The 16,136-nt window shown below is 29.3% G+C and overlaps 1 protein-coding gene, 1 long non-coding RNA gene and 1 other non-coding gene across 4 annotated transcripts in view; 2 read left to right on the forward strand and 1 right to left on the reverse strand.

Annotated features, from left to right (window-relative positions):
* Positions 1 to 16,136, reverse strand: part of LOC132929539 (cGMP-dependent protein kinase, isozyme 2 forms cD4/T1/T3A/T3B) — a 159,804-nt gene that overhangs the window by 82,146 nt on the left and 61,522 nt on the right. The window contains exon 1 of one of the 2 annotated variants that reach the window (XM_060994940.1): positions 5,696 to 5,924. The exons of the other annotated variant lie outside the window; for it this stretch is intronic. Within the exon in view, the coding sequence (XP_060850923.1) occupies positions 5,696 to 5,924 (229 nt within the window). Of the gene's footprint in view, positions 1 to 5,695; positions 5,925 to 16,136 lie in introns of those variants that run through there. 2 annotated transcript variants of the gene reach the window in all.
* Positions 5,961 to 6,591, forward strand: LOC132929541 (uncharacterized). The gene is made up of 2 exons (XR_009662119.1): positions 5,961 to 6,102; positions 6,170 to 6,591. It is a non-coding gene; the product is annotated as an uncharacterized LOC132929541 (long non-coding RNA).
* On the forward strand, positions 13,126 to 13,197 carry Trnac-gca (transfer RNA cysteine (anticodon GCA)). The gene has a single exon. It is a non-coding gene; the product is annotated as a tRNA-Cys (tRNA).

Here is a 16,136-nt window from a genome sequence, read left to right on the forward strand (position 1 = left end):
ATTTTGATCCTAACAGTTCAATCAAATGTTTTGAGAAACAATTTTCAGGCGTGTAAATTGTAGATATTATTATAATATGCTATATAGTGAAAATATTATAATATAATATATATATATACATATACATATTATGCAGTGATCAGATTGATCTAATTGTTAGTAATTTATTTAATATGCCTAATAATAGGTATTGTAATTTGTATTATATTATTAATTATAAGATATTATTCATAAGCACTATCTATATTCGTATATTGTGCAGCTTTAAATAACACTTGACAAATTATAGTTGATACAATATTCAATTATAATCATTCCTTTATTTTTAATAATAATTGTATTGATATTGGTTTAAGTAGTTCAATAAAACATGCAGAAGCTAATGAATTATTAGTAAATTGTTAGTATTAAAAATAGATTAAATAATTAATATAAAAGTATAGGCCAATATTGGAGAAAATTGAGAGGATTGACTTCATAAAACTAGACAAGTAGCTCGTATAAAAATAAAATATAAAACTATACGTCATATATAAAGCAAATTTAGCTCCAAATTTATCCTGAACATAATTGCTAAATTGCATAATACGAAAAAAAAAATTAGATAACTTTTTTTAATGATTTCATCTCTTGGATACTTGTTAAATTAATATTAAAATAAAGAACATCAGGATAGTCGTATATTATTTATATATTGTCAAATGGTATACGATATAACCAATTTAGGTATTTTATACCCAGGATATACACTACGCTTACCACGTCTAATTATGATAATATACACTGTAGAGTGTAGAGGCTTATAATTTTATAAAGATAATAAAAGATAAAAAAAAACAGTAAGGGGATAATTTTAATATCAGTATAGTAACTACGTTATTATTAAAAATAACAATACAATTTTGAGGTAAAAGATCCTACTTTGAAAATTAAACGGAATATCGACTGTTCAAGAATAACTGAAGGCAGAACTAATAATATAACGTTTTTTTTTACCACAAATATTCAATGTTCAACTATCTTGTACGTATAAAAAATTTAAATAGGTATATTATATTTGTACACTTTCAAGCGCATCATAAATTTATAACAACTAAATGTTTTTTGTTTATTATTAAATAATAAAAATAGCCCACAATCTAAATAATATATACAGCGTCTACAATAAACAACGTTTTTATAGTATCTTTTACGAGTAAATACTAACTTAAGTTAAGTCTATATTATGTTTTTCATAATATGACTAGTAATAAAAGTAAGTTATAAAATTAATACAATGTCTTTTATAGGCGTTTCTATACTTATTAATAATTATTACCTATTCATGAAACAATTACATAACGGTTAAATAAAATAAAACGTATTATTAAAAATGAAAACTTCACCAAAACTTTTGTATACCTTTGACATATTTAAAAATTAAATCTTAAAAAACAAAATTGTAACCGGAAAATATTTATTTAAAATCACAATTATGTGAGATTTGAAGGGATAATGAGAAATATTAAAACACATAAAAACGTGAAAGAAAGCGATAGTAAATGGTTGTCCAGCAAAAACCAGTTTAGTCCATAAGATAGACACCGGTTTTGGTAACAGCTACAGAAGTTATGTAAAACTAATTTTAAAACATGATTATGTTAACCAACAAACAAAAACGTCTCTTCCTTCGTTGATAATCATCCAAAAACGATGAATTAAAATGACGGAATATATTTATAGAAATATTATTAACACTGCACATTATTATACAAGTTTTAGTTTTTCAGTCAAAGTTACGTTAGAAAAATCTAACGCCGACGTTTAGAATCATAATAATACATCTATTAAAATCGACAGACGTGGCCCGTGGGCGAATATATTCACTAGAGTTTGGATTTAATTAGGGAATTAAATAAACTAACCCGGTTGTTGAAAACATGAAATATTTTATACATTTAAATAATATATCGTTCCCTATTTATTAAAAAAATAAAAAATGACTACATAATATATAATAATTAAGTTCAAATCAAAAACCGAGCAGGATACCGGGCCGGGTGTTGCTCAATTTGATTCACTTGGTTAAGCAACAACATTGTTAATTTTATACTTAGAATCTAAGATACGATTACCAAAAATGTAAAGGGTCTAATGAGTACCTATAATATTAAACATAGTTACATTATACTGGGTAGTCTATCTTAATCGAATGGAAAAATGAATAATTTATGACTACAGTCTACAGACTGACTAATAATTATTTATTTTTCTAATGAAGAGATTGACATAATTATTCAAAAATGATTATTACTTAGACAAGAATAAAGTTTTTCTTTTTATCATTTATTTTTTTTTACTTATGTCAAGTTTACGAATTCTCATAAGTGTTTTATATTAGTTTTTAAATAAGTTTTTAGTTTTTTTTATCAACTAATTTATTGAGAGCCCATTTCTGATACCACATCAGATGCATTTTATTTAATACCTAATAATAAAAAAACTCAGGAACGCTAAAACCCCAGTATATAAATTATTTTGACACAATTTCAAATGGTTATTACTTATTAGCGAATACCCAAATGTTAGTATGTTGCTTATGAACACCATAATATCACCTTCTAAATTAATCTTTAATATATTTTAACTATATTTATAACAACGCTCTTTGATAAGATTAAAAGCATGTAAGTATGTTATTTATGTTGATTTAAATAATATAATTTATTCCACTATCACTATCTCCATTTTTTTTTTTTTTAATGAAAATTGTTTGTAAACTAACCTTTTATTTTTAAATTATTATCAATTAAAAACACACAGAAATATTCAGTAATCGCATTAGTTTTGTTTTAATTTTGTTTTACTATATATCAAACACATTTAGTATGGTAACAAATAATTGCATAGAACTATATTCGTTTCCTTCAAAAAAATATATAAATAAAAAAGAATTATCTGGAAAGTAGTTATTATTATAACTATATTATTCGTTAAATAGATGTAAAATAATTGATATTTTCTCCGCTACACGGAATAAAAAATATGTATCAACGAAGTTGCTAACGTAATTATATCATATTATAAGGTATCAGTACTAAGGGCAACCTAAATACTGTAATGCAAAATTGGTCAAAAAAAATACGCAGGTACTTGAATTTTTAATCATTCCTTTTAACATCCAATACATATTGTTAAAATATCAGTCTAAAATGAAATTTATTCATGTAACAAGTATGTATAAACTTAAATCATTTGTAGAAGGTATTAGAACAATTTTCAGAGGGTTTTATTAAGGGTTTTATTTTCATCTTCCTCTTCTTAGAATCAAGCTAAGTTTTTTTAGTTGACCGAGAGTAACTGAATGAGTGAAGCTTGAATAACTATTTATGAAGAATGAAGACTTTACTCAAAACTACATTTTATTAATAACATAAATATCGCTGTTTAGTCTAACTAAAGTTTAATTGTTTAATCGCTGTTAAGATTTTCCATTATAATCACTAAACTATCTTGTTTTTGAACTTATTTTATTTTATTTTATTAGGAAAACTCTAACCAAATTTATCCAATTATTTTTATTTCTTATTTTATTTATTGGATATTTACCAATAGCTGTATCTTTTTTAGAATGTAAAATCAGGAATGCGTGTAATACATCATAATTGATTGATAATTTTCAATTTTATATACAGTTCTAAACGTTAACTAATTTTTATATTATTATAATAAATAGTTTTCTAGTTAAACCTGAAAAATTCTTACAAATAATCTTTTATTGGATAGTGACTATAGCATACATTTGGGTTCACTAGCGTACGCATAATTTGATGATGATGGCGGAGGGGGGAACTAGCCAACTTAAGCTTTACCCGCTTTTAATTTTGAAAAAAACCCAATAATTACACGCTAACCTACGATATCTATTGTGGAAGGTATATCTTCTTTTGTCCCTCCTCCCTCCCACATACAACGTTATTTGTATGTTCATATTTAAATTATTTGTCAACTTTTAAATTTTGTAAGCATAAATACTGTACAATTATCGAACGAACGTAAACTGAAGACTGATCACTTGACAATGATTCAATATTAAGTAAAGCGCAGTAGGTATACATAATACAGAGTGATTCACCAATAACCACCAAGCTACTCGCCCCCTTTTGTTTTCAAATGGTATTATTTAAAACCTGATTTTTAAAATTATCAAATATATTTAAAGTCCATGTATTCCAATTATTGAAATTTTTTGTAATACTTAGTGTCCCGTGTAGATGCAAACTACTGCTTATCAAATGACAATCACTTTTTCTATTGAAAACTATTTAATAAATATTTACTCAGAAAATTTAGACGTATGGAAATAAAAATTCAAACGAGTAATTTTCGGATTAAAATTCTAAATTACATATATTACGAAAAAAAAAATTATCCGCTAGATAATTTTCAGTAAGTGATTCTCAATTGAAATACAGAAATGTAAAGAGTTGTAGGACTCTGCATAAGAAAATCGAAAATTTTAAAAATTTGAAAATGCGGTAATTTAAAATGCCCCTAAAAATTCCTAAAATTCTTTTTAAAAAGATCATTATCAAACGCCAAAACGGGGGTGAGCGTGTTCGGCGAATCACTCTGTATATTGTATTGGTACGTATACAAAAAATAATACAAGATCCACAATAATACGATTTTAATAGCCAATAATCAGCTCATGACGCGGACATTATTATTCAGGAAATCCGCCAATTAATGCGCACCATCGTCCATCGGAGAGCGACTACTACACCGGCCATAAATTACCCATTGTCCGTTTGCCCATCATTTCCATACTCGCCGACGAACACAATAATATGATATAACAACAACAACCACCACGACAATATTATTATTATTATAATATTATGTGGGTACCTACGGGCTACGCGAGTGCCGATGTAAGCAAGAGTGTACGGCGACGATGAGATTATACTTAGGTGTTTTTTTTTTACGGCCGGTGGTGGTGTCGAACGTGGCGTGATGGAGGGGTACTGTTGCCGGCGAGCGCGGGGGGAAGGAGTGCCGTAGTGCCGCGCCGTCAAGAACGAAAATATCGTGTTTTTATATTTTTATTATTATTATTATTATTATTGCACTGGCTCGGCAGCGCACGAACGCGATCACTGCGCCGCGAAACACATACGTGCGCGCCAGCCACCGAGTCCGTCACGCGGCGCGCGAAATATGTGAGTTTTGTTATCGCCGCGACGATTGATAGCGTGTACAACACTCGACAACACACTCGCTCACTCGCACACACGCACGCGACGTAGACTTATAAATAGGATATATAAATACATGATAAATTATATTTTTATAATCAATGTTATTATGTAAAGAGCGGAAAAAAATCGGACACATACACAAAACTCTAGTGCGCGCGGGAACCTGTGCGATTGCAAACCCGCCGACAACAGCTGAGTTACCTTGTGCGACGGATTCGGTCGGTAGGCCGGCGGCGACGAACGCCCTTTATCGTGACGTTATTATATTATTAATATTACCCACCCGGTCGTTTCGTTATTCCGATTTTTACGGATACGACGACGACAACGCCAATAAGTAATATATTACATTAATATTTTATTATATTATCATAGGAAACGTGAGCGCATAACAGTGTTATCAACGTTATATTATGTATATTTTATCGAGCATGGTCTTCGCGTCGAGTTTTTACCTGCGGACGACGACGACGACGACGCGTCGTCGGACGGCTGCATCGCTCGCGTCATCGATTCTTCGGCGGCAGACAACACGTCCACTGCTGACGATACACTATCGTTGTCGTAGTCGTAGTCTTCCGGCAGAGGCGACGCGGCGGCGTCGGTCGTCGGCACGCCGGTAATCGTGGTCGATCTATTTCGGCCGGGCCACGGGATACACCACTGGCCGAAACACAGTCTCATAAAGGCAGCCACCGTTGTTCGCTGGCGAGCATGCCTCGCAGACGTAACCGTGTTCGCGGTAAGACGACGGCGTCGACCGAATGACCTACGGTTGCGGTACGATCGACGCGGCGAGACGAAAACCTACCCACTCCCCGGACTTTTCGCTTGCTGTCGAAGACGACGACTGCGAGTGACGGTAGCGTTTGAGTTTCATATAATAAAACGATGATTGTTATTAACGGCGATAATATTATGACTATTAGTATTGCACATGCGGACACTACCGGTCGCAACAACACGTGTGCCACGGTGTAAACGGCGACTGCAGCAACAGTTGAACGCGCGACGACGACGACCACTACATGCGGTACCGGTCCGACTGTTGCGCACTGCGCAGTGGCGTGTGGCGCCGCGGCGGACGGCGATGCGGTTCGGCGGCCGTCGGCTCGCCCGCATCTGCGAGACTTTGATCGCACTCGGAACGGCTGTGCCAACAGAGAGCGCGCGCACCGACTATAATATTATTATAATATTAGGACTATATTATTGTGATATTATTATTATATTAATTGTAAAAACATAACTGATATTCCTAATATGTAAACATTTAATCTAAGGCCCTTGTTTTTCACTAGCAGGTTTAAACTTGTTAAATAAAGCTCTGCTTCAAACTATCAACTGTAAATCGCATATTAAATATTTTCTTATGTAGATTTTTCAATCGACGCGACATATCAACTGTATCTCGAAATGGCTTATTAAGAAAATTGGTAATACTGTGTAAAAACGTTTAATTTATTTACTCCAACTTCACCAATAATAGAATAGTATCTTGTATCCTCTGTCCTTACTCCCCAGTGGTGAGTTTGGTCATTATATAGTATATTATATTGTATTTATTTATGTGATTATCTAGATGACCAATAAATTATTATTTTGTAGTCAACGATCATTGCAGGTCGTTCAATCACGCTTTCAGTTTTTACGTCTTTTTAGATTTTTTTTTACTCAGAAGGTTCGAATTGAACAGTGAATACACGATACTACTGGGTATCTAGGTAAACCGCTTAAAAACGTACACGTCGGTTACGGCCTTATGGGTTAAACGTTAAACCATTGTCTTTAATACCACCAACACTTGAAAACGTAATTTCGATGCGAAGTCGTAATCGTGTGTAAATAATATTTTACCCCCTCCGCTCACTAATTTCGTGTAGGTATGAAAGTCAAAAACACACGTGTACATTAAAATAAAATTACAATTTACATTACGAGTAACTAATATTAAGTAACTACACGAAGATAATTGGAAACACGAATGTTCGGATCGATTGTCGTAATTCATCAATATTTTCTACATCATATTATATTTATTTGCAAATTCGTACAAATGGGAAGAATAATTAAATTTGATTATGAGTAGGAAGACTCTAGTTGCTAGTAATTATTACTTATAATGTATTTATACAGTACTTACATAGTACACAAAATACAGAATCGTAAAATATCAGCGAATAAAAGTGTGATTTTGACGTTATGCAGACTACGCGGAGTATCAACAAATTATATTATTTTCCATAAAAAAATCTACAGGTTTGTTAATTACATTTATATTATTAATCATGGCGATTGCATTATTGTTCGAACATATTTAAATTATTTAGCTTATAATTGTTTTTAGTTTTATATTTTTAATTACCAAGCACAACATGATCACAATTTACAATTTTACAAGTCAGTAGATTTTCATTAGAAAGGTGATGCTGATAACTATTTTACTGATACAGAGATACCCGAACCCGATTCTCCGATATATGCTACCGATAAAACTAAAATTAAATAAAAACTAATTTAACAATATAGAAATGTTTGAAATAAATAAAAATAAATATGTATAATAAATGTAAATAATAATAACAAACTATTATGGTAGTCGATTTTTTTTTTTTTTTTTACAGAATCGGATAAAAATATCGGTTACACAAAAAAAATCGATTCCATCGATATCAAGTATCGGTTCCATAGTATCAGTCCAACCCTAATTTTATTATTTTAATAATTTATTAACCAATAAAAATGTGTAACAGTGTAACTATCCAGTCCTAATATTGTAGTTTGTAATGATTTTAGATATAATATGAAATATTTAATTATTTAAAATTGTTAAAATTGGAAAGTTTATAATTAAATATTTAGTTCTAAATATAGTATAATATATAACTATTTTAGTACAATGTATAACCTTCTTTGATAATATACGTGATATATCTAGGTATAGTCAAATTATTTGAACAATGTAACTTTACATAACCCAACTGGTTAAGACACGGGCCGTTCTGGTTGAGTTGATACTATTTGTGTTGGCCGAGTCCGTTTCTCACCGATCATCGGTAAATGGATTACAAAGAACGATCAATAGTTATAATATTATAGTAATAGCTCCTACGTATTCTGGCAAATGGCTGATAGACTGATTATTAATTAATAAATTAATGGCTAAAAATACTAGCTGTGGGAAATATCAAATATGAGCGACGACAATCCAATACATAGTCAAATACCACCAATGATCTGCGTCCTGCAACATTAGCAAGTACACCGTAGTACCAGTATCCACAATACTCGACGTGCATAACTTATGATTTATATTATAGCATAGCACAATAATTACAGATACATCTACATCTGCAATTGCCAATTGATAAATTATTATGTGTATGTCATCTTTCTTTTAAGTTAAAACTATACTTATAATTGAATAATTTATGGAAACTATATTTACAATCATATTTCTGCTGTTTATTTTATTTTACGTAACTTGTTGAATGATTTGGCCGTATTCACAATTATTCTTGCCATATTCTAGTTATTAGAGAAAATTTAAATCGTATAAACTATAATTACATTGTTTTATTGATTATGTTTAATTTTTTTTACCTTTCAATGACATGTTTGACCTAATTAAAATGTTTGATTATATGAATATTTTTTTTTATGTAATACCTACTGATCATAGTTTATTGGAGTATATTTGATATTAGTTTTATCATAAACATAATTATTCATGATACATTTCGATCATTTTTTTGAATTTATTATTAGTTTCATTATTATAGTAAAATAGAAAAATAACGTTGACTAAACTGCAAGTTTTCGACTGTATGGTATTAATATAATCTAAGTCACGCATAATGTAACACACATATATACATTCGAGTACACACACACTACACACACACACACACATATATATATATAATATATATTATATATATTATATGTATAAAAAGTAAATAAATATAAATAATAATTGAGTGTGCTTGTTGTTGTAGCAGGTGTTAAAAATTCTACCAATACCTATAATAATTATATATTTTATACTTAAAAATTAAAATGTTAGTTTCATTTTAGATTTTCTTCAACAAATATATTATTTTATATTAATAAATTATTTTTTTACTCGCTATACTATAAACACAATCATTCTCAACTAAAAACGACCTTCACCTAGATTAAGAACATTTTTATTGATTTCGTTTTCATAGATATCGCTTGATCGAGATTTCAAAATTAAATGTATAAAATTATGAAGCTTTTTATCAGCGTTATGATGAATTTCACTAAATCGTTTATGTACATTTTATCGGCATTGGTTAATGGTTATATTGAAATTTAAAAAGATAAAACCACTCACATACATACATACCTAATACAGTACCACTTGACAAGACGCCAAAAAATATGTTTCCGAACGATTGCCATGATAAATATATTTTAATGATTGAAATGAATATAAATGTAATATCTAATTTACGTCACATCTCGGATTCATGCAAAAAAAAAACACTGAAATATGGATTAAAACTCAAAATAAACAAAATTCTTTTTTTAGGACTACATGAGGTTAAGAAAAATGTCTATTTTTATAAAATAGAATAATAAAGTAATAACAAACTACGTGATAATATAAGTGCCTACTCATATAATCATTTTATACAATCTAACTATAAATAAAATAAGAAGAAAAATACGGCCACTTGTAATATAATACTTTTATCGCTTGAATGTGGTTGATAAATATTTATGATAAAGCCAGTGTTATACTTACATAATAATGAACAGTAATTGATATTTATGTTCAACACTTCATATATTTTATTAACTTATTTTTAATTCATAAAAAATAAATTATTAATAAACTTAAAACTAAAATTATTAATTACATAGGTATGGATGTTAATATAATAATATGTAGCGCATATCAAGCTAATATTTAATAATAAATATAATTAAACAATTAATGTATACAGCCATACGGGAATGAGATGTATGTTTATTTTTAGGCTTTTTTAACATGTTTTGTAGATTGCACTTAAAGCCTTATAGGCTTAAAAAAAATTATTTAAAAAAAAGGGGAACTTTCTCTATTCAGTAGAGTCTACTGTATAATGGTTTTCGAATGTAGCTCGTCATTGAATAGGACACTGAAAAAGATGCATTTGTAAACGAATAAGTATAAAATATCATTATAATATTGTATATTTCATATTGAATTATGAAAAACGATATTTTTTACTGAGTAAAAGACACAGGTATAAAAATATTTCTAACTGCAGTGTTATAAAAAGATTCTTAAATACCGTTAGAAATACTGGCTACAAAACTAATTTAGAATACATATTTAAATATTTTGTACCAAAAGTATTTGATTACAAAAACTAATACTTTAAAATAATATTTTAATAATTTTCAAATACTTAATTAGTGTCAGCCATTAATAAATATTATGTAACAATAATAACCTATTGAACTAAACAAAAGTCCTTAACAATTAATCACTTATTTTATACAATTAATGTAACGATATAGGATTGTAGGTATAATATATCTATTATCTATTCATTATTTTTATAAATGAAATTGGACATCTCTTATTATTGAATCCTATTGTGATTTGTGATCATTTTTTTGATTATTTTTAATCAGTAGGTACCTAATACAGTGAAGAACCAAATGGTCAGTTGAGTACTTTTGTAAAATCTACTATAATTCAGAATAAGAAGGTTCATTTCTGGCAATTCAAAAGACATGTTCATGATCCAATGTCGTTGAAAACAAAAGAAAGATTGTTCCTTTTAAATTATTATTGGAGTGATGAATGTATTGATTTTACAATTATCTATAAATTGATTTTATTTTTTTAGTTTTGTGTTCTTTTCTAGTCGGAACGAGTATCTAGTTAGAATTGGCATTTATTAGTGGGAGGGAGGTAAAAAGCAAATATTTCCAGTACTATAAAAAATAATTGGCGGAAAACAAAATATAAATATAAGCACAATTATTATTTTATAGATATTTGAAGATCAAATTTAGATAAAATCAGATATTTAAACAAAAATAATAATTATAGTTATTTTTAGTAATTCAAAAATATTATTGATAGGGATTTGAAACTTTTACCTAACCTATTAATATATATTATACACAATGACATTTTCGAAATATTTAGATTAATTTTATGCTATTACCTACTATAAATTTATTCATATCGTCTTACAATAAATTGGTATTGACCAGGCACATAATTAAAACAATCTAAGGGGGTGAATCCCCTTTATACACACCTGATATTAAGTTTTCTCCCTTCATTTTACAATATAAATATGCACTATTATAATAATTATATATTGATAACATATTAAATGCAATGTTTTTAGGAGAAAAATTAATTTAACCTTATGTTTCCTAATAGGAAAATAAATTACTATAACTAACATTTTAAATATATCATAATATATACTTAATAATATAAGCTGATTGTCTTTGTTCAAAATCATTTTTCGTATGCACCATTGAATTAAAATTTACACACCTATAAGTCATTAGTCATTACTCATTACTCATTACAATGACTTATTCAATATGAAATGCACTAATATACACCACATTTATTTTACGATTGTATAGTACAGCGGTTACAATTACCATTACCTACCCCCTCCAATAGATAACAGTTCACCTTTTTATAGTAAATAGTAATATATTATTTTGTTTTATATTATTTTAAGTGGGTAATGTTATTTCCAATTTGAAACGTTGAATTTGTAATTATTATTATTATTTAAGCCACAGCAACTTGGCTATTGGCATAAAATAGTTGATTATTGTACTAATTTTTATAATAATATTAATTTTATTATAATTGAGTATTAATTAATAGTTTTTTTTTTGTGAGTATGATGTTCCTTTATTAAGTTTTATTAAAAAAGTTACCCACTTTATTACTTAAATGAATCATATAATATTATAATTTGAATAAAAAAATTATAATGAATAGATTGGACAATGTTCACTTATAAACACTGAATTGAAAAAAAATAAATTTTTGTTATTGAAATCTAAATCTACTAAAAAAAATATTTGAAAAATATTTGGAATACTTTTTATGAAGTAATCAGAATATGCATTTGAAATATTTTTAAAAAGTATTTTACCTAAGTCTGCTGTAATGTAGATACTATTTAATAATGTTTTAATTGTTGGTGGGTGATTCGTTTTTGAATCTCATCATTTTTTAGTGCCACAACCAGTTTTGCAATTGCAACGATCGACTCCGGGTAGTTACTCCTTAGTCCTTACCGTCGGTTAAGTGGTCGTATTGTGTCCCATTACGATAACAAATCGTGATATCTAGTTAATCACGTTTAATGTCAGTTATATAAAATTATAAATGTATTGATCAATTTAAACAAGGAAAAATTACCAGAGCGGAGTGCGTAAAAAAGTTTCACTCAAGTTCAAACCACAATTTTTTAACCGTCATTTTTTTCAAATCAACACAATTTTTTTAAGTCGAAACTATTTTTTAAAATTCGATACAATTCTTTCTATAAATGTTTTGAACATCATTCTCCAATTAAACTGGGAATTGACGTCAATAACCGGAGAATAACGACATTTACCACGTTAACATCATTAACCGTAACATATACATTTGATCATTTCTACTTTCGAGTTTCTCTTCTCCACTAATATATTTGCTTTTAAGATAATATCATGAAAAATGAATAGATTTTGTATATAAATACTAAATAACTTAATTTTTTTGATTATTTATATTGCTGTGTTACTGTATAACAAAACTAGGGATTACTGTAAGATATATAATTTATTCATAATATATACTTAAGTATGCTAGATATCAACAAGAAGACATCGCGGGGGTATAGCTCAGTGGTAGAGCATTCGACTGCAGATCGAGAGGTCCCCGGTTCAAACCCGGGTGCCCCCTAGAATTTTTGCAATTTTTTCATGTATTAGAAAATATTTCAAATATTTCATTGATAATGAATGAATCTGTGAGATAAAGAAGATTAAAAAAAAACAATTTTTGTTTTATAATTTATAAATAACTAAATGTATGTATACATATTTTATTGTGTTAAGCTAAAATATTTTTGCCATCAAAGATAACTGAATACGTAATATCGCGCGCATTCTAGCGGACAATCATAATTATACAATTAGAATGATACTAGATGGCGGAACTAATTATAATAAATATTAATTTCTTCGTTATGTTGTTGTTACCTATTTAATATTATTTTAATTAATATATTATAATGTATTTTACAGTACACATTTATTTTTATGAAAATGCTTTTTTTCACATATTTGAAAATTAGTTTAAATCGAGCTTTGCTCTGTTCATTCACGAATCATATAGAAAATTATTTTAATCAATAGTAATAGTCAATATTTTTATGCTTGGTTATTATACCTATTATATTTAAAATAATTGACATCGATGTATTTTTAGTGTGGATATTGTTATTTTGTTTTTAAAAGGTTTAGGTTTTCAAGTATAAATATAAATAATACATATATATTTATTGACTACGTATTAGATTTATGTATATTTTATTTATAATTGAAATTATTAATGCTGCGTTTCATGTATGACGTGTGCATAATAAAAAACAATTAGTGCTAATATTTTCAAAATAGGACAGCGTTGGCGTTTTAAGTGACTCTCTTTGTTATCATGTCTATAATAAGCAAATCTAAACTTAGAATCATTTTAACTCGATGGATTTTATACTGTTAATTTAAATACCTAATCAAAATATTAAAAAATAAAAATAAAAATTACTATTTATATTTAGGGATTGATTGTGTATTTATAAATTAAATTTAACACTATAATATGTGAGCTTAATTTTTTTTAATGTAAATGGTGTTGATTTTTTCCAATTATCTTGACATGTGATTAAGTTGTTATAATTACATAATCATATAATAAAAATAAAAATAATATAATATGCACAATGCACTAGAAGATTTTTAGTATATTAGGTAAAATTTTTTTGTACTCGTTTATATTATCCTCGTGCATATTATGCGCGTTAAATTAAATCCCATCTAAATAATTGAAATATATTGTGGTGTTATACAGTCAGTAAAACAACGAATCTTGAATAATTGTAATTTAGACGGTGCATCATAATATAGTTGGCCTTGTAATTATGTACAGAGTACAGGCGTTATTGACGCTTTCATAAATTTAAATCTTGTAACACGTAGTAAGCGTAAATATTATTCTTATACAGTTATAAAGTAGGTACTAATAAGTTTGTGTAACAGTTATCTGTTTAATATAAATTATGTTTGATAAATAAATTTCTGATTCGTTGTTCCCCAACAGATTGTAATTTAGCACATTTAGTATGGTAGCGAAGTTAGGTTTAAATAATAGTTGTCATTGGTTAAATCGGTAAAATCGCTGACGTTTTTCATTTTTATCGTATTTTCTTATAAATTAATTCTGTTAGGTCCTATTAATTGTCAAGCGATTAAAATATCTTGGTTATAACAATTACAATAACAGCTATACGAGGCTATACGACGGTAGGAATTAAGAAATTGCGTTCATTTCAATTTGCACATTTTTTATTATAGTTTCGAATCACTTAATATACACATATTATTTGGTTTGCTTTAAATATTATTGTACGCGGTGTCTTTATAATATATATATATATATATATATAGTATTTACTATTTAGAATGTATTCAGGTATTCTCAAAAATCGTAAATAATTTTTTTTTACCGGCCTGTTGTTGAACGATAATACAATACGCAGTAATGTTATACCTACGCATAACTGCACGGCATTCGTAAAGTACACGGAAAATGCTATCCACCTCGTGGATACATTTTGTCACGGTTTGAGCACGATTGCAGGAAAATCAATAACCTCGCAACATATTATATACCTATATATACCGGCTATACCGCAATATCATCGCGAGCATTACTGCATTAGGTATATATACGAAGCCCGCGCGCGTGAAATCTGCAGCACTCAATACGAAATTCTAGTCTTACCCTTATACGCGTCCCGTCGCGTGCGGTGCGCGGTTAACGGGTGGGCGGTGGCGTACGCGTACACAACGCGTTTCGTCCAACAAAAGTTCGTCTACGGCAATAATAATAACAACGAGACTCGCGCGCGTCGTCAAGCTCGCATTGTGCCGCGCACGGTTCGGCGCTATATAATATTATAATATTGTATGTCATCACCGCCGTCGTTCGATCGTATCATCATCGGAATATAATAAGCAAACAATACGGCCGCGCAGAGGTGGTCTGCGCGCACAATATAACACCGATAATAGTATAACGGCAATGCACGCGCGTCGAAACCCTTAACGCGCCCCGGCGGCGGCCCCCGACCGAACACCCCTGAAAAACGTCGGCGGAGGTCTGCGGAAGTGCCGGCCGAGTATATATTATGCGCGCGTCAACGAGTGGGCACGTGTTGGCCCACATAATACGATATTTATATATATATATATAATACAAATGTTATGGTACGCGCGCGAGCTCGCAGGAAACGCGCATAATATAATATATTAATGATATATATATATATAATATTATAATAATCTATTGCGACTAAACGCCGCCGTACGTTGGACGCGGTGGCGGCGGTGTACCTACGACGATGTTATGATATTATTATGTCGACGACGAGACCCGGCAGGGACCACCCTATGCGGCACGCTCGCCCAGCCGCCTCCGCTGTTTATTATAATAGTGCCGTATAAATATTATTATTATTATACGTATATTACTATAATGTGTATAGCACGCGCGCGTCATCGTCCTCAAATCCTAGTCGATACGTCGCGGTATACCTATTCCGCAATCGTGGTATTGAGTTGTTT

The sequence above is a fragment of the Rhopalosiphum padi genome, chromosome 4, assembly GCF_020882245.1.
Source record: "Rhopalosiphum padi isolate XX-2018 chromosome 4, ASM2088224v1, whole genome shotgun sequence".
Lineage (NCBI taxonomy): Eukaryota > Metazoa > Arthropoda > Insecta > Hemiptera > Aphididae > Rhopalosiphum > Rhopalosiphum padi.